The 20,596-nt window shown below is 42.3% G+C and overlaps 1 protein-coding gene across 1 annotated transcript in view; it reads right to left on the bottom strand.

The window, feature by feature from the left end:
• KPNA6 (karyopherin subunit alpha 6) overlaps positions 1 to 19,084 on the bottom strand; it is a 56,127-nt gene extending 37,043 nt beyond the window's left edge. The window contains exon 1 of the mRNA XM_055397410.2: positions 18,898 to 19,084. Within this exon, the coding sequence (XP_055253385.1) occupies positions 18,898 to 18,901 (4 nt within the window). The 5' untranslated portion in view covers positions 18,902 to 19,084. The remainder of the gene's footprint in view (positions 1 to 18,897) is intronic.
• Positions 19,085 to 20,596: the final 1,512 nt, after the last annotated feature.

Raw genomic sequence — 20,596 nt, 5'->3', positions numbered from 1 at the left:
CATCAGGAGGCATCTAATGGCAGGTTGTCCAGATGATACTAAATCTGATGGTTATCAGATCTCTCTTCTTGAAAGTCATCTACATACCCTACGTCTCCATTCACATACAGTTAATGTAATGGTTCTTGAATATTATACATTTTACATATAACAACATAATGAAATAACCAATTTTTAAAATGGCATTGCTGGGCTTCTCTGGTGGTCCACTGGCTAAAACTCCACACTCCCAACAAAGGGGTCCTGGCTCTGATCCCTGGTCAGGGAACGAGTCCCACATGCCACAACTAAGACCCAGCACAGCCAAATAAATATTAAAAGAAAAAAAAAAAAGGCACTGCCAATACTGTAGACTCTGTGAGCTCTATTTCACTTTTCTAACTCATCAAATCTGACTTTCATTCCTTTTACTCCAAAGAAAAACTGCTTTTATCAAAGTCACCTACAACCTCCACATGGACAGAAATTTCTGTCCTTTTTTTTTTTTAATTTTCAGAATAATTTTATTGATTTATTTACGGCTGTGCTGGATCTTCATTGCAACTACCTATGATGCTTTCAAATTGTGGTGCTGGAGAAGTCTCTTGAGAGTCCCTTGGACTGTAAGGTGATCAAACCAGTCAATGATCAAACCAGTTAGGTGATCGTTCCCAGTCAATCCTAAAGGAAATCACCCTGAACATGCATTGAAAGGACTGATGCTGAAGCTTCAATACTTTGGCCACCTGATGTGAACAGCTGACTCACTGGAAAAGACCCTGGTGCTGGGAAAGACTGAAGGCAAAAGGAGAATAGAGTGGCAGAGGATAAGATGGTTAGACAGAATAACTGACTCAACAAACATGAATTTGAGTAAGCTCCAGGAGCTAGTGAAGGACAGGGAAGCCTGGTCTGCTGCAGTCCATGGAGTTGCAAAGAATAGGACACGGCTTAGTGACTGTACACACACACACACACATCAAAATCTTCACTTTGGTATTCAAAACTAATAATTTCTAACTCTCCCCATCTCGTCAACAGCAAGAGTATTTACAAGTTACTTAATCCAAACCCTAGGTTAAAAAAAAAAATCATCCTTGATTCCTTCTCTTCTCACATCTCTTTGATCAAATTTACTGACAAATCCTGAATGTATTTTGAATGTATTTACATCTTTCTCATCCCTTCCCTGGTAGCTCAGCTGGTAAAGAATCTGCCTGCAATGCAGAAGACCCCAGTTGACCCTGATTCAGCTCCAGGATTGGGAAGATCCCCTGGAGAGGGGACAGGCTACCTACTCCAGTATTCATGGGCTTCCCTGGTGACTCAAACGGTAAAGAATCCACCTGCAATGCAGGAGATGGGTTCGATCCCTGGGTTGGGAAGATCCTCTGGAGGAGGGCATGGCAACCCACTCCAGGATTCTTGTTTGGAGAAATCCCATGGACAGAGGAGCCTGTGGGGCTACAGTCCGTGGGGTCACTAAGAGTTGGACACGACTGAAAGGCTAAGCACAGCACCCCTTCCCAAAGTCATCTCTTGCCTGGCAACTACAACAACTCACCCCCAATCCACCACCACAAAACAAAACCAGACTACACCACTGCTCCCATGTAAAATCTTCACAATTTAAGGCGCTGCCTATATCTTCATCTCATCTCATTCAATTTTTTACCCTTAGTCATCAATGCTCCTGTCACAATGGCTCTCAGTATTTGGAAACCATCAAGCTGTTTCTGGACTCAGTCCTCACATTTCCTGTTTTCTTTCAGCCCACAATTCTCTTCCTTTGCTCTTAGAATTGCTAGGTCCTTCCCCTGTCACCACAAAGTAAGCGACTCCATTTTTGTCAGAACACCTGTTTTATTTCCTTCATTACACTATTTACAAGCTATATCTGTTCTCCTCCATAAGCTGTGTAAGTTCTTCAAAAACTTTTGTTGTATTTCCAGCATCTATGCTATATGCAAGTATTTGCTGAATGAATCACTGTTCAAATACCTACTCAATACTTATTGAACACCTACATTGTTCCAGATATATGGTCTAGCCTTAACAGTTGCTTAATATGTGTTTGCCAGCAAGTGTAAGGTAAGGGAAGAAATGTAAAGCAAAGGAATCTTCCTTGGGACTGGAGGGAAGCAGATCTTCTAAAAGCAGAATTTAAAAAGATTTCTTCCCAGAAATCCAGAAACTATAAGTTTCCTCCAGAATGGGTATGAAAACTGAATGGAAATGCTCTAATGTAAGGACACACACACACACACACACACACACACACACACAAATGAAAAGTAAGCTTAAAAGAAAAAAGACTTCAGGACACAAATGACACAGAAAGACATTTTAGACAGCCACATCCAGTAACCTTGTCAGAATTCATTGTATTTGACTTTCTAATTTGTCACTGACGATCACTTTTGCCTTCTTGAAACTCTACCCATGATTCTGACGGCACCACCCTCCACCAGTTCTATTACCTTTCTAACCACTCCTTTGCAGGTTTCATAACACCAATCCCTCAGTGTCAGTGTGTATCTACCTTTAGTCCTCTTCTCAGCAGAAGCAGCCTCCTTTCCTAAATGGTCTCCCTTAGCTTCAACGTCCACTTTGACACCAAGTACCAAATCTCTAGTGTCACAATCTGTCAAGTGTACTTTCAAATGCCTAACTGGCTAGTCCACCTCACTTTCTGTCTCCTTAAACTAGTTACTTCCCCTAGCTTCCCCAGTTCAGAATTCACGCCATTACCATTCACCTGGTCTTAGAGTCACTCATGAACTTTCTATTCCCGTAAGACGACAGGCTGGTAAACTGATTTTCACCTGTACCACAGATTCTGTCCTTAACTAAACTCTATCCAGGCTCCTCTGAGCCCTTTTTCAAGGAGGCTCAACCGTGGCCTATAAAGATGTGAATAAAAAACACTAATAGTTTCTAACAGCTCAAGGTCCCATTGCTAGATGACCCCTGCTGCTGCTGCTGCTGCTGCTAAGTCACTTCAGTCGTGTCCGACTCTGTGTGACCCCATAGATGGAAGCCCACCAGGCTCCCCCGTCCCTGGGATTCTCCAGGCAAGAACACTGGAGTGGGTTGCCATTTCCTTCTCCAATGTGGCCACACTTAAAAGTGCCTGCCTGGGAAAATCTCAAGGCTGCTGAATGAATTTACTGTTTTAGCTAGCATCTGAAATTAGGGTTTCTGTTTCCCAGGCTCTGTGGGAGGGTAGGAGACTACTTTCAATAAGCACCAGTAGCAAGCCCAGCTGGGTTTTATGTTAACCACCTCCCCTTCCTTGCATTTTGTGATTTTTCATTTCCCTGACTGTACGGAGTTCTCTCTCACTCCGACCCTTGTTCCCTCATCCTTTCTTTTCAAGTTGCTGCTGCTGCTGCTAAGTCACTTCAGTCGTGTCCGACTCTGTGTGACCCCACAGACGGAAGCCCACCAGGCTCCCCCGTCCCTGGGATTCTCCAGGCAAGAACACTGGAGTGGGTTGCCATTTCCTTCTCCAATGTGTGAAAGTGAAAAGTGAAAGTGAAGTCACTCAGTCGTGTCCGACCCTTAGCGACCCCACGGACTGCAGCCTACCAGGCTCCTCCATCCATGGGATTTTCTAGGCAAGAGTAACTCCGTACAAATCAAAGTTGAAATCAGTTCACACTTTTCCCTACTGCAATAGTGTATTACTGATTAAAATCTGTCCTTACCACTTTAACTAGTGTCCAGCTTTGTTTATCTGTGACACCTGTTACTATAAATTGGATCCACTGACAACCATCAATGACCCTGTTTTAGTCACAACTCATCTCCTCTCACTTCCAGATCATTAAATCTTTGAGATTAAGAATCTATAGCACAGTGCAAAGCACATAAATACTCTCAAATATTAAACTCAACATTTAAAAATTTTAGTTTTCCAAAAGATCTGAAGTGGCTTACAATAAATTCAACAAAATAAAAATACCAAACCCAAAATCTGGAAAAGGAATATACACATTTGTATAGAAAATGAGAAAAGATGAATGTAGATAAGCGGAACCCAAGAATCATTTAATTATTAAAACTGACATGCATTTTGTTGTGTCAGCTACCTGTCAGCCAAAATAAAGCAATTATGAGTGAGCACTTACATAATTCTTATTATCCATGACTGTGTCCTTTGAAGCACAAAAGTTTAAAATTTTCACTAAGTCTAATTTATCTTTTTTGGGGGGGCGAGGGGAGTGAGGGATAGCTTGTGTTTTCAGTGTCATATCTAAGAAAATGCTGTTAATCCAGTCATAAAGATTTACTCCTATGCTTTCTTAAAAGTTTTATAGATTTAGCTCTTTACATTTAAGTCTTTGATCCACTAAGTTAATTTTTATGTGTAAGGCAGGAGTCCAACTTCATTCTTCCGCATATGCATACCTATTCTTTTTAGGCATTATATATAGCAATAGCATGTTAGGGTAATCCTGTGATTCACACAAGCCCTTTCTTAACGAATTTAGCACTGAGATGCCTTCAAAGTTTCTGTGACAGAACCAATCTACTAAACTAACAAATTATTGCTATATAAAAGTTCCCTTCATGTGTCATGCTACTTATTTCCATGTCCTGCTAGGACACCTCTGTCAGGCACCAAGGCAGGCAAGGACCATGATGCTCCTGCTGAAAATCACACATCTGTGTCCTCACTGCTGCTACTGCTAAGTCACTTCAGTCGTGTCCGACTCTGTGCGACCCCATAGACAGCAGCCGACCAGGCTCCGCCGTCCCTGGGATTCTCCAGGCAAGAACACTGGAGTGGGTTGCCATTTCCTTCTCTAATGTGTGAAAGTGAAAAGAGAAAGTGAAGTCGCTCAGTCGTGTCCGACCCTGAGCGACCCCACAGACTGCAGCCTACCAGGCTCCTCCGTCCATGGGATTTTCTAGGCAAGAGTACTGGAGTGGCTTGCCATTGCCTTCTCCATTGTCCTCACTGCTTGATGTGAATGAAGCACTCTTTTCTAGTCCAGAATGTTTTCCAAAGCTTCTAAACATGGTGGAACGTTTTTATCTATTAGATCTGGACTATAAGTCAAGATATCCCTTTTGAAAGCTCTTTCAAAATGCCAAAGTCATCTCTAACCTCTACAAAGGGTATGTTCCCAAGGACAATTCAACTTTGATATCGGTAATGACTTAGTAATAATTCGCTTAGCTTTTAAGTCTAAGCTCATATAAAACCCCCATTTTAGAGGTGAGAAAACTGAGGCACAATGTGCAGAAGGCCCCAGATAATAATAAGTGGGAGACGCTAATCCAGATCTTTCTGACTAAAGTCAAAGCTCTATTACATATATTCTACTTAACAGCATACTAGCCACAGGGAACTCCTTTGTTATTTCTTGGAAGAAATGTCAATGTTCCTCCTTGGATTCTACCACCCTAACCATTGCCTGTCTAAATCCGTCAGTGAGATGTGGTCCAGTTCTTGCCAAGATTAGGGAATACAAATATCAGAAGATACCAAGACAGATACGAATGGAAGCAGAAAATTGTAGGGACTAGCAAGTAGTTAGGTAGTCATCTGAAGGCTATCTGCCACTTTAAAGGAAAAACAAAAACAACCATTTGAATTAATCCTCCCAGTTCTGGTGTAGGGCTTGAAATCTATTTTAAAAACTCAACATTATGTGAGTGGGCAGACTATCTCCAAGGGTTTTTAAAATTAGAAATATTTAGGCTGAGAGAAGGCAGCTGTGCTGGATGGACCACCAGCAGGCACACTGGGAACAGACTATCTGATTTCTGGTCTGCTATTTAACAAGTGTGCAGCCTTGGGCGTCACTTATCTGGATCTCAATTTTCCTACCCTTACCCTCTCTACATCAGAGTTACAGTGAAGGTCCTATGAGAATACACATGAAAGTGCTTTGTGAAAAATAAAATGCTATTCTGGAAAGGTAGGACTGGGTTTGGTAGTAGTTTTTAAAACTTCTGGAATTTCTCTCAGAGCTCTATGATCAAGCAATACTGCAAACAAGAAAACAGTACTGAAACAGTCTGACAGAATGAGGCTCTCAGGGGGTTATTTGCAAGCCTGTCAGAACTGCTAATCACCAAGACAATGGGACAGACTTCTCTATGGACAATTGGATTAGTCCATAATGGAGCCATAATAAGGCTGCCCGTATTTTGGCAGATCCTCACAGGACTGGGCTGAAGAATGATCACTCCAGGAAACAAAGAGGAATCTATAAACCAGGAGGTCTGGCTAAAAGATCATGTGGGGAAAACTACCTTTTGTACACACAACTAATATATTCAAAGCTTGAGACCTAAGAGAAGCATGGCACTCTGAGGTACTGAATCAACCAGATAGTTGAAGAGTCCCAGTTCTCTAGTCCTAATTCTCTCCTAGCATTTACTAGTCCTTTTAGCTCTTGAATCTATCTATCTATCTATATAAATGCAATGCTCAGAGAGATACAGGTGAGGTCTACGATAGCTACAGGCTTCCCTGGTGGCTCAGTGGTAAAAAATCCACCTGCCTATGCAGGAGACGTGGGATCGATCCCTGGGTCAGGATGATCCCCTAGAGAAGGAAATGGCAACCCACTCCAGTATTTTTGCCTGGGAAATTCCATGGACAGAAGGAGCCTGGTAGGCTACAGTCCATGGGATTTCAAAAAGAGTCAGATACAACTTAGCAACTAAACAAGAGGATAGCTGTAGTCCAATTTCTCTATAAGAAAATCTCCAAATATCCCTTGTAGATTGTGCAGAATCTAGAGGTTCTTACCTTCCGAGGGACACCCCACTGCCACTACCACTAGGTGCTATAAGGAACTATAATGAATTACTTAAAAGTAAGAAAACCAAAGCGCTCACCTTACACTTAAGTCAATGCCAAAACATTCACTGAGTAACTCCCAAGTACTCATACTGCTCAAGGCATCAAGGGGGAAAAATCCAAATGGTTAAATCTCTAAACTGACTCATATAAACAAGTGATTTATTATTCACTTAATAAAATGTATGTGCCAGGCACTCTGCTAAAGTTTCTGCCTTCAGGAAGCTTTACAATCTAGTTAGTTTCATACCATCAAGACCCAAAAAGGACTTTCCTGGTGGTCCAGTGATTAAGACTCCATTGTTCTTCAGCAAGGAGCTAGGGATCAGAGAACTAAGATCCCACACGCCAAGCAGCAGGGCCAAAAAAAAAAAAAAAGAATCTAAGTGTGCAGTGACATCACAGGGTGGAAGTGAGAACTATTTTTACTGTGTGGTGAGCTCTGAAGTGGTCTTTGAAGGCTAGATGGTTATTATTTCTGAAGGCAATAGTGGGGGAGGGAGAGCAGTCCAAAGCAAAGAGATCAGAAAACCCAAGGCTGGTTTGAGGAACAAGACCAGTTTGGTTAGAGAGGTATAAACACAAAGGTCCACAAGCAGAATGTCTCGGAGACACAACAGGGAACTGCTGGTCCCTATTCTGTAGCACTGCACCCCTTCATCCCCAGTCTTCCGACAAGGAGGGTTCTTCATTACCTGTGGGAGAATCACACAAATCCTTCTGATCAGGTCTTCATTTCAACCTTTGGTTAATAGAAAGAGCTTTTCCAACAGCCATTCTGACAAGTTAAAAGTAGGATTTCTCTAGCCTGTATATATTAATCCAAAAAGGAGCTGGCTTTGGAATGTGATCTTCTGAGGCCCTATGTACAAAGAGCCTGGGACAATGTTGGGAAGAGCCAGACTAAGAGGCCACACGAAGGGAATCCTCTCTGTCCTCGTTAGAGGTACTATAGACAGACACTCAGTGTTGCCCCTCAAACCCTGTCAACTCCTTCCAATATGATATAGTGAGACAGAGCATTGATTTGGAAGTCAGGTGAACTGCTTCCCATCCCAACTGATTAACCATGGGCAAATTACCCACTACTGTGAATCTCTGCTTCTCATTTTAATAATAAACTTTACAGCCCCATATGATTGATGAGGTAATGTGAAAGTGTCTAGGCCCTAAATGCTGAATCAGTGGTATTTCTTTTTTCGTCCCAGATCCTACTCTGAAAATCTTCAATTCCCCATGAGGGCAATTTCCTGGAAGTTAGAGTCAAAAAGAACAATTCTGTTTCCTTGCTCTCCACTAATAGATGATTTTTCCTCTTCCTTTCTCCTAACACTGTAGCTCCTTTCTCTTAATCTTTACCTTCTATTCCATCTTCATTCCTTCCAAAGCTAGGCTGTAAGAACCAATAAGCCAGATTTTTTTAAAAGGGCTGGTTCTCTACCATTTACCTCACTGTAAAATAAGCCATTCTCATCACGTCTCATTACAATCATTGCTTCTTTGGAAGATTTAAAAGCTCATGACTTTCAAATTCACATCTGGAGTCATACCTAGCACTCACGGTGTTCCTTCTACCTATGTTCCATAAGCACCTCAAATGCTTTAAGCAAATTTTTTAAAGTCAGCATTGTCTCCATAAACCTGCTCCTCATTCATTCTTTATACACTTCATTGACCACGACCCCTTATTTGGATTTCTGGAATCAAAAGAGCACTGAAATTAATAATGTTTTTAGTATATACAACCTCAAAATATATTTAAGCAACAAAACCTGAATAAAAGTAACGTGAGGGGACTTCCCTGGTGGTCCAGTATCTAAGACTCCAAGCTCTCAATTCAGGGGGCAGAGTTCGATCCCTGGTCAGGGAACTAGAGCCGACATGCTGCAACTAAGACCTGGCACAGTCAAATAAATAAATAAATATTAACAACAAAAACTAACATGAGACTACTTACAGCCCTTATTAATCTCACTCAATGTTCAAATGCTCTGCCAGAAAACAGTAATCACATTTGACTATACAGGGCTCTATCCCAGACCCTGCTGGAGGTGTCACACGCTCAAAAGGGTGAAACCGGTTAATGAGAGAGGGGAGAACTGAGTATTTTACAATGGCATGTGGCCCTCCAAATCTCAACCTTTATCAATAACGTTTTATTCCCTAGCATTTAATCTTTCTTGCTGGATTTTCTTGAGTATGCCATGAGCAGCATGGACACTGAGTATATGTGACCCGCACCGCAAAGCTCTGGCAGACAGATGCCGCGACTGGGGGACGTCCTTGACTGATGGCTGAATTTTGAAGTCATATGAAGAGAGTATCAGCATGCCTGTTATGTGGATGTTATTCATGTTTGATCCCCAGTGCTTTTGTACGTGACATGGGTTTTGGTAATTAAAACTTTACATTTTATTATTTAATTCTACAAATTAAAATTTGTCCCAATTAATTACGCCAAGTGCTAAAAATAAAGAATGTTAACTACCTGAATGACTATCTAGCAGCTTGTTAAAAGTTATTTTCTCACATCAAGCAAAAGTTAAAAAGTTTACTAACAATAATTTCAAGAAACTGACTTTTTCTATTGTTTCGCTTTTGCTGCACAATGAACAGCTTTAAATAATTTTTAAAGTTTTGATTAGTTTGTTTCTGTATTTATAAATACTAATTTGCATATGCAATTTGATATAATTTAAATAAGTAATTAAATCAAAGTTACCCAGCAAATATAGCTATAAAATTTAGCTAAATGTAAATAGTCTTTTAACTTTAATCTAAAAATCTTGTTCAGTCACTCTTAACCTCGCACTGAATATAAATAAGTTTTATGTTTACTCTTTTTATGTATAAAGAAGAGACACACTTATTGCATACAAAAAACCACCACAGAGTATATCTGTGTTTTAAAATTTCCTGGGAGGGATGCATTAGGGGAAAAAGATGCCTAAGAAGGCTTCTTAGGAAGGTGACAATAAATGGAAAGGTTGAGAAAACACTGATAAAAGGGATTAAGGATCTGTACCAGTCAGTATCTTCTCAGCTTTTCAAGATCTTGTGAGTCACCCTTGACAACTCCTTTTCCCTTATCCTCATATCCAATCACTAAGAACAGTGGCTTTATTTCCTAATTATTTCTGGACTCTGTCTCTTTTTCCTACTGCCATTATCCTAACTCTGATTTTCATGATCTCTTGCCTAGACTTTTACAAGAGTCTCATTAATCTGCTTCTTTTCTCTTTATTTCAAACTTCTTGAAACAATTTGTCTCTCCTCTCTCATCTTAGTCCACTCCAATTTGCTTCCATGCTGTCAAACTGTTTTTGTAAAAGACACTGATGGAGTGCATGATGCTAAATTCAATTTCAATCCTTATTTTGCTGGTCCTCTTGGCAGCACTCAATTCTAACAGCCATTTTCTTCTTCCTAAAACCCTCTTTTCAGATGCCCCTGGTGATCCAGTAGTTAATCCAACTGCCAATGCAGGGGACACAGGTTTGGTCCTTGTTCCAGTAAGATTTCACATGCCTTGGAGCCACTAAGCCAGTGCACCATTACTTCTGGCCCACTGTCTAGAGTCTGCGCTCCGAGAGAAGCCATGGCGATGAGAAGCCTTTGCGCTGCAACTCGAGAGTAGCCCCCACTCTCTGCCAACTACAGAAAGCCCACTGGCAGCAACGAAGATCCAGTGCAGCCAAAAATAAATAAAACTTGATAATAAATAAAAAAGTACTCTTTTCCATTGGTTTATGAGACATGAATCACTCGTTAACTTTCTTCAAGTTAAGGCTGTTGATCCGTTTCTTCCGGAACATTAAAGGTTCTCTTGTCAGCCCATCTCCCATGACACACCTTTTTCATAGGTACTATCAGTGATTCCCACAGTTTCAGCCACCACATAATAAACAGATGATCAACACTCTATCTCCAACCCCAAGCTCCACTCTTGAGCTCCAGATTTCTTTATCCAGTTGTTTTTTGGACATCTTCCCTTGGAGGTCACAGAGATTGCTTGAAATGTCCAGATTTAAACTCAACTCAGTTAACAGCAACACTATCCACTCTGCTGCTCAAGGCAAGAGGCCCAGGAGTCATGCTTAATTCCAAATTCCACCCCTGTCCCCCAACCACTTTCAGCCTCCAAATGAAACCAATAACCAAGCCTGGTAATTCAAAGTTTCTACTGTGATCAGAAGATGACTGCTTCTTGGCAGGAAAGCTATGACAAACCTAGACAGTGTGTTGAAAAGCAGAGACATTACTTTGCGGACAAAGGTCTGTATAGTCAAGGCTACCCCAGTGGTCCAGAGATGGACCATAAAGAGGGTGGAGTGCTGAAGAATTGATGCATTTGAACTGTGGTGCTGGAGAAGATTCCTGAGAGTCCCGTGGACAGCAAGGAGAGCAAACCAGTCAATATTAAGGGAAATCAACCCTGAACACTTGTTGGAAGGACTGATGCTGAAGCAGAAACCCCAGTATTTTGGTCTTCTGATGCTAACAGCTGACTCACTGGAGAAGTCCCTGATGCCAGGAGAAAGACTGAGGGCAGAGGAAGAGGGTGTCAGAGGACGAGATGGCATCACCGATGCAATGGTCATGAACTTGGGCAAACTCGGGGAGATGGTGAGGGACAGGGAGGCCTGGCATGCTGCAGTCGATGGGAATGCAAGAGTCACACACAACTGAGTGACTGAACAACAACATTCTCTACTGTAACTATCTCTCAATCTCTGTGAACATCTCTTGCTAGGACTACCATACTACTTAAGAACTAACTACTGGGACTTCCCTGGTGGTCCAGTGGTTAGGAATCCGCTTGCCAGTGCAGGAAATTCGGGTTCCATCCCTGGTCCAGGAGGATCACACATGCTGAGGAGCAACGAGGCCCATGAGGCACAACTGCTGAGCCTGCACTCTGGAGCCTGCAAGCAGCAACTGCTGAGCCTGTGCACCCAGAACTCGTACTCTGCAGCTGGAAGGGCCACCACAATAGGAAGCCTGACCACCACAACTAGAGAAAGACCTCGCTCAGCAACGAGGACCCAGCACAGCCAAAAATAAATTAAAAAGAAAACAAACCCCTCCCCCACCAACTACTTAAAGAATCTCCTGGTTAGAATCTTCTAGCAGTCTTAATTTATTCTCCCCAGAGCTTTCAAGTAATATAAACAAATAAATTTGATCATGTCACTTCTGAGATTAAAACCTTTCAATGGTATTTCACTGTCATCAGGGTTAGGTCTAAATATCATTCCCCGGAATGCTGCCAACCACCAAGCCTACCGATCTTTTCCTTGTGAAATCATTTCCACCCTGCTGCTGACAAATCACATCCATAGGTCAGGTCTCATTAGCTTAATGGCTTTCCCTGACTCCCCTAGGCTGGGGTGGATTGCTCACTCAAAACATTTATTCCATAATGGTCTCCAAAGTATGAGATACAAAATCAACTGGGACACAGGAAGAAAGGCATACATGTATATTTTTACTAATATATGTATATAATATGTACTTATACATACAGTAGGGCTTATCTTTATTATATATTAGCCTATTAATACTGGCAACTTTTATCTGCGGGTGAAGAAGTTCATTCACATTTTATCATACTGCATCACACTGTGGTTTGCATCTCGTTAAGCGGATTTATAAGATAGCTAGTTTTAACTAAATTAACATTTACAAAATAAACAGCTTAGAGTTCTGTCAAGAAATTGAATGGAAGAGAATGTTAACAATGCAAGGAAGAGGAACAAAGAAACAGCAGAGCTGATGTCTCTGGAAGTAAATGATCCTAAGTACCAGAATTTTACTTGCCACATCGCAATAAAACAACACAAAATAACATAATGACCAGCTAATCAGATCTAAGGAAGCCAAAGACTTAAAATTATCTTAAAGATTATTTGTTTATTTTTGGTCACACAGCATGTGGGATCTTAGTTCCCTAAGGGATTGAACCTGAGCCACTGCAGTGTAAGTGCAGAGTTCTATCCAGTGGACCTCTCAAAAATATTTTTTAAATACACAGAATTTGGTAAAATACATAGAATATTAATGAAGGCAAAAACGTATCAATAAGACAGGCAGTTTGGGGGCTATATTTGGCCTCAAATATTCTTCTATTTTTGGTTAGCTTAATGTTTTTAGATTCTGTTTCTTAAAAACATTTATTTATTCATTTACTTATATTGAAGTAGATATTCTTAGATTTATCTGTTTATTTACTGGCTGCATCAGCGGCTTGCAGAATCTAAGTTTCCCAACCAGGGGTTGAACTCATACCCCTTTCAGTGAAAGCTCAGAGTCCTAACCACTGGACCACCAGGGAATTTCCAAGATGTTTTTAGATTTTAAAAATTAGCTTGCAACATCTAAAAATGTTTAATCCATTAAGAAATCATATGAAAATTCAGATTTCCAACCTCTGGGGAAAGGGATTGTGGAAAGGCCTGGGAAGTTATGCAATAAGACATTAGACATACATTCTGTAATGGCAACAACTGGCTGGAACTCATCAATCAGATCTCATAGGACTCTAGTTGGCCTGTCAGTTTCCATTTAGTTAATTTTACTCAATTACCCATTAGAATTTAAACTCTAGGATTTCACTAGAAAAGTATACTTTTGTCTGTTTCATTCACTGCTATATTTCCAGGGCCTAGAACAGCAGCTGACACACAGTAGGCATTCAAGAAACATTTGCTGAAATTAATGATGCATAACTGTTGCCTGCCTCATCATGTTTCTGACCAGTATTCATAGTATTTTTGCTTTCTGGGCTTCCCTGGTGATCCAGTGGTTAAGAATCCACCTTGTAACTCAAGGGACACTGGTTCAATCCCTGGTTTGGGAAGATCCTACATGCCGTGGAGCAACTAAGCCCACGGACCACAACTAATAAAGCCCGCACACAAGGAGGAGTAGCCCTCACTCACCACAATTAGAGAAAAGCCTACATGCAGCAACAAAGACCCACCACAGCTAAAAATAAACATAAATAAATAAATCTTAAAAATATTTCTGCCTTCCCCTAAAAGACAAATTGATTACTCTTTTATATTTAACACAAGGCCCGACACATACTAAGTACTTTATTTGCTCACTGAGTGACTAACAGCCATTAGTTATCATTTACTGAGTACTCATGGTGTGCTAAACACCATGCTAAAATGCTTTACAAGCATCCGCTCATTTAATCACCTTAACACTCCTATGAGACAGATATTATTATCATCCCTGTTTTAAGAGATGAGGAAAATAACGCTCTGGAGATTAAACAACTGGTTAAAGTTCTAGTGGAATTACAGAATGAAATAGCTGTAACACAAGATAAAATATGAAAAGGACTGTATGAAAGACAAGAACAGTGCTACAGAATTCACAAGAATAGTTCACTCCCAGTTTGAAAGGCACACGGTCCCTGAGGGAGGTAGCCTTTAAACCAGATCTTGTAAAAGGGGCAAGATTTCCATAGGAAAAGACAGCGGGGGAAGGGATTGCTTTTGTCACTTTCTCTACCAGGAAAACTGAAATACACACCTAGGAGGTAGTCTGAGTTGAATGAAGGATATGCGGATAAATATTAAATGGAGTCAGTAGGAAGGCCTTCAATACCATACCCTATGGGTTATGATTTTATCCTGCAGATAATAAGGAGTCCATGAAGGTTCCTAAATTAAGGAGTAGAGTGACAAGATCTGACGGGTGTTTTAGCAATATTGCTACAGCAGAAGTAGTTGTAGTATAGGAGGTTACAGAAGAGATTTAGAAAGTTCCTGAAATAATGACACCTTTACAACTTATAGTATTTTCTAACATCTAGTATTGATACTTCACTGACACTTCATTAACAACATTAATAAACAGTATCATTATATTTTCATATCAAGGAGCCTGAGACTCACCAGGTTTAAAGATCACATAATTAAAAGTCTTTTTGGGACTATGCTCTGAGAAAAACGTACACAAAACAATTTAGGGATGACGGAAAACATCAGTAAGAGGATCATAGTATCCAACAACTGCCAATATGGGAAAGGAAAAAAAGACTAAGGAATCAATCTTACCAAGGGTAAGATTTCTCTTATACCCTAGTGTCTGGACCAATGGTCTGACCATTAACAAAAAATGCAGGAAAGGTACCCCACGCAGGAGTGAGTTTGAGGCTGGTGGGACACTTAGTTTAGTGCCTTCTCTGTTGTTGTTATAACTATGGGGGGTGGGGAGGCAAGGCTGGAAGGAAACTAAGAAATGTTCTAAATTACTTCCTGACCTGGAGGGGTTATCAGAAAGGTTTTGTTACTTGCAGCAAACTAGAAGCAACCTTCAGTATCCTACAGGCCAATGGCAATGACAGTTCCAAAAACATCGCAAAGAGATCAGATTCTTTCCATCTTTACCCTCACTCTTAGAACTGCCTGCTCTTTATTTATCAATTCTACCTCATGAATTCCCAGCATTGCGAATGGCAATTTCAAGAGTTAGAAAAGGGCTCCTTTCTTTCCAGAGGCAGAACACAGTCCTTAATAGCCCATATTTTGGTTAGAACCATACTGCCTGAGGAAGTGATCCTTCTATTTACTAGCTCTGACCTTGCATTGGTTATTGAACCTCTTTGTGCTTCAGTTTTCTCAACTAGAATGTGAGAATCTGAGAAATAAATGAATTAGTATTACAGTACTTAGTGCCTCGCATATAGCAAATTCTATAGAAGTATTGACTATTACTGTAGCTTTCCCATTTTAAGTTCTCAAACTTTGGTGAGATACCTGGGTTAAAATATAAACTGGCAAAAACGAATAAAACTTGTCAAATAAGAAAGGCTTTTTCAGAAGTCCTCCAGGCTTCCCTTCACATCTAATCAGCCAAAATCTGTATCACCTGCCTATGCCTAAATCAATCACTGTCTAGAGAGATAGAATTATGATTGATTTAGAGTTTGTATCAATCAAGGCTAGTGGGCTATATCAATCACCCAGGGGCTGGGAAGGTGCTGCCAGATTCCTGGTTAGCAGGATAGTAGAAACCTGATAAAAACAATCAATGTCTGCCAAGGAGGGTTAAAACAAGTAACTTTCAGAGCTGCAAGCATCACCCCCACAAAATTCCTAATAACAATGAAATAACTACAAAAGGCTGTTAAGGCTAGTGAAGTCTGGCACAGAAGAAACAGTCTAGTATATAGGCCAGAGCTTGAGGAGAGCATGCTGGTCAGGCAGTGAAATACAGCAGGGTCTAGACACGGAGGTGTGACGCAGGCTGTGTTAGTGTCCCCAGCCCTAGGGCTTAGGTCACCAGCCTTGGACTAAACACCAAATCTTCTCAAAGCCTGTTTACTCATTTATGAATGGGGATGACCGAAACCACCTTCCCAGGTGGTGCTAGTGGTAAAGAACCTGCCTGCCAATAAAGGAGATATTAAGAGATGCAGGTTTGATCCCCGCGTCGGGCGTCGGAAAGATCCCCTGGAACAGGGCATGGCAACCTACTCCAGTATTTGTGCCTGGAGAATCCCCATGGACAGAGAAGCCTGGCAGGGCTACAGTCCATAAGATCGCAAAGAGTCAGACACAACTGAAGTGACTGAGCACGCACACAAAACCATTTTGGATTTGATGTTAGGATTAAATGTAAGGATATATTTCACTCTGTGGTATAAGGATCAGAAAACAAAACAACCAACCCACAAATAACAAAACAATAACCCACAAAACCCACACAAAACATCACCACCAACAGCTGAGCATTCAGAAAGACAAAGTGCAAGGTGGGATGGGGTGGGGGGGAGGGGCCTGAAGTGGAGTTGCAGAGAAAAAGGGGAAGCTACCGGACTCTAGACTAAAAACCCCTTCAGGACTCTGGTCAGGTTTTGCTGCTCTACTGAAGAACTTCCATTTCAAAGTGTACCAGAAAAGGACTAACGTGATTCTACTTAGAAGTTTCTCTGCAGCAAAATGGGTAAGAATCTCACTTCTGGATTTGCTGTAACTAGTATGCTCTATTCTCTGAAGCTGTTTCCCAATCTGTAAAAATTGAGTAAATCATGGCCAAATTTACTTCACTGGGCTTAATAAACTATATATTAGCTTCTTCCCTTTTGAGGCAGCAGTGTTGTTGAAACTGAAGGCCAATATAAAATCTATAACATAAAAGTCCCTAAAATTTTTCATTCATTCATGAAGTTGCAGTTGTTTGTAATTGCAAATAACAGGCCTATTAGCCTTAATGGAGGATTCTGGAAACTAGAGTGCTTAAAAGAAAGGAATAGACACAGAAGGTGAAAAAGAATCTGTTTTGATATTTATAGAGCTCTTGTGCTTGTGTGCTCAGTCGTGTCCAACTCTTTGTGACCCCCATGGACTGTAACCTACCAGGCTTCTCTGTCCATGGGATTTCCAGGTAAGAACACTGCAGTGGGTTGCCATTTCCTTCTCCAGATCTTCCTGACCCAGGGATTGAACCCAGGTCTCCTGTGCTTCCTGCACTGCAGATTCTTTACCCACTGGGGTAAGCCATTGGGGAAGCCCTACTAGTCTCCAGACAATGTGGTATCTCATTTAATTCTTAAACACCTGGGTAACACTGTCCCCTCCCTCTCTCTAGAGACGAGGAAAGGAAGGCTCAGAAAGGAAGAAAAATAACATTTATTGTGAACTGTGCTAGATGTTTTCCATATGCATTACTGCATTTGATATTTAAGTGACTTCTCTGGATGAGAGATAGGAAGTAGTAGGCAGGATTATAATACCAGATCTGATTCTAAACTCATTGTTGTTCAGCTCAAGGGAATAATTTATGTTTCCTCAGGATCAGGGATCTTACAAAACTCAATCCTAGAATCTCATTCAGCTCCCCACCCCCAAAACACCCACAATAGTTGGGGTTAGCAATTCACCTTGGAGTTATTCAGTTTCTTTCAGAATAAAGATTTCAAAGTGGGCCCACTAGCAAACAAAAACAAAACACCTTTACAACTCTTGCCTAGGATTAAAAGCTTTCTTTCCCTCTTTTCCAGCCCAACCACTAGAGGGCCAGGCCACAAAAAACAGCAGCTATAAACTAGAGCTCTGGAGCGATCCACCTGGTTTAAGCCACTTACTGTGTGACCTTGCCTAAGTTACTTTACCTCCCTAAACCTCAGTTTCCTTATCTGGGATAATAGTATTATCTCAATAGATTGTGCAAATTAAGTAAAACGTGACATGTAAAGCAATCAGAACAATGCCTGCACAACAGGAAGATCTTAGCAAATTTAACAGCTTTTATTGCTGGAGAAGAAGTACCACTGATGGGTCTGTCCCTAAGTCCAAACACTTCGCCATCGTAATCTCTCTGAGCATTGGCTTTGCTGGCTGGAGTCCCTTTAGAAAGAGCAACAGGTCGCTCCTTTTCTGCTAATCAGGGCCAGGCCCAGAAACCTAAAGTCCCCGACCTATACATGACTACGAGTTATCGGCATTGGTTTTCTACCACTACGAAGGCTGTCACTCTGAACCCAGCCGAACCACCCCATTTCCGCCTCGGCTCGGGAAGTTCTCTCTAGGCCTTCAGCGGCCCAGGCTGCTTTTGGCATGGCTGCCCCTGGTTACCAGGCCTAGAGCCGGATCGCCTGGCGTACCTTCGCCAGAGGACTTTCTCTCTTAGACGTAGGCAGGATTTCCCTAAGTTCAGAGGAGTCAGTGAATCCAGTTAATAGGCGCGTCGGTCAGACACACGCCTGGAGAGGGCTCCCTCAGCGTCGCCCGGGCCTGCCACCCAGAGCCCGGCCCCCAAGCCCAGGCTCGGCACAGACCAGAGGGTCGGCCCCTTTCTAGCCTCCGGGAATGCGTGCGATCCGACCCAGGGCCACCACGTGGGGTTTCCAGAAGTGACAAGGTATTCCCGAAACCAACCCCCAAAGACTGCTCCCCGCATGGGCCCTAACCCGGCCCCAAACTGGCTTGAGCGGCGCTCCCGGCCTGGCTTCTCCCCTCAAATCTATTTGGAGGAGGTTCAGACATCCTCTACAGCCTGGAAACAGGCTCTCGCCAGACTCCAAGCCCCGAGACTGCCTCAGGCCATATCCCGAATTGCCTGCTTTCCTTACTCACCCATCGCGGCTCCGCTCGCTTCTACTTGGCGGCGGCAGCGGCGGCAGCTTCAGCGCCAGCTTCAGCAGACAATATGGCGGATCTGCAGGACGGCAGCCCGGAATGGACACACAACTTAACATTCAATCCCGGGAAGAAACGCGCTTTCGGCCCCAACGCCTAGTTCACACAGACGAGCTCGTTTAAAGAGACCGCAGCTGCTAAAGGCGGGGAATTGGGATGAGATACGAAAGGAGTGGGTGGAGGAAAACTGGGAGGGACACCTACTAAATAAAGTTAAGCTGCTTAAGATTTATCAGCTTCTTCTACTATTTCCTCTTTGTAGTGAGGTCTCCTCCCCTAGAAACTTTTTCTTCCAAAAAGGGATTCCTTCCTTTTGTATTAATAGTTAAAACCATGTAGAGACCCTGAACTGGATATGAATGAGGAGTTATCCAGCAAGGTAAAGTGACTTGCCCAAGGATATAGAGATAAGGAAATGAAGAAATCTAAAGTAAACCTGATTACAATCGTATTGGGAGATAAGTAGAAAAATGACACTGGTGCCGGGCTTTATAGTTGACAGAGCACTTCATTTATCCCTACTGCGAGCTCTCTGAGGGCAGAGGTCGGTTCTGTATCTTTTATTACTGCTCTTCAGCATCTAGCACAGTATCTGGGACAGGGTATGTGTTCCATAAATATTTATTAAATGAATAAACAAATGAACAGATCTGTGAGTTACACAAAACAAGGAATATGATCTCCTTTTTTTGAGACGAGGAAACTGAGGCTCTGAGGTTCAAGCATCTTTTGTTGTTGTTGTTGGCTGCACCCTGTGGTGTGTGGATCTTAGTTCCCTGACCAGGGATCAAGCCCTCATCCCCTGTAGTGGGGAGCCTGTAATCTTAACCACTGAACCACCAGGGAAGTTCCTTATATGCCTTTTGAATCATGAAATTTATGGCTGGTACACATTAGACCTCCCTTTTTGCATAATCGCATTCCGGTCCTCCTGTTCCCCACCTCAACACACAGAGGAAGGCTATATCTTTAAGTCATGGATCCCAAGAAGGAATTATCTCTTGGGAACTGAGGTCCTGTCACAACAAATTGCCATCTCTAGTTGTGTATCCAGCCCATTGACAGAAGCAACTCAAAAAGCCAGTTCTAGGATTCCGGTCCGGAGAAGGCAATGGCAACCCACTCCAGTACTCTTGCCTGGAGAATTCCATGGACGGAGGAGCCTGGTAGGCTGCAGTTCATGGGGTCGCTAAGAGTCGGACACGACTGAGTGACTTCACTTTCACTTTTCACTTTCATGCATTGAAGGAAATGGCAACCCACTCCAGTATTCTTGCCTGGAGAATCCCAGGGACAGAGGATCCTATTGGGCTGCCATCTATGGGGTCGCACAGAGTCAGACACGACTGACGCGACTCAGCAGCAGCAGCAGGATTCAGGGTCAGGAAAGGGAGCCTTATCTTCCTCTTCCTACTGCCACTGCTCAAGGTCAGACCCCTCTGTTCTCTGCTGGTCTGTTTTATCTGTCTCCACACTGGTCTCCTGTGTCCAGGTTCACCCACTCTTTGGCTATGGTGAGTCTTAGTTGTGGCACTGGGATCTTTAGCTGTGGTATGCAGAATCTAGTTCCCTGACCAGGGATCGAACCCAGGCCCCCTTCATTGGGAGCTCAGAGTCTTAGCTACTGGACCACCAG

The sequence above is a fragment of the Moschus berezovskii genome, chromosome 2 (genome assembly GCF_049115385.1).
Source record: "Moschus berezovskii isolate FMDL1 chromosome 2, NW_MosBer_1.0, whole genome shotgun sequence".
In the NCBI taxonomy this organism is placed as follows: domain Eukaryota; kingdom Metazoa; phylum Chordata; class Mammalia; order Artiodactyla; family Moschidae; genus Moschus; species Moschus berezovskii.
This window is presented reverse-complemented; position numbering and strand designations above follow the sequence as displayed.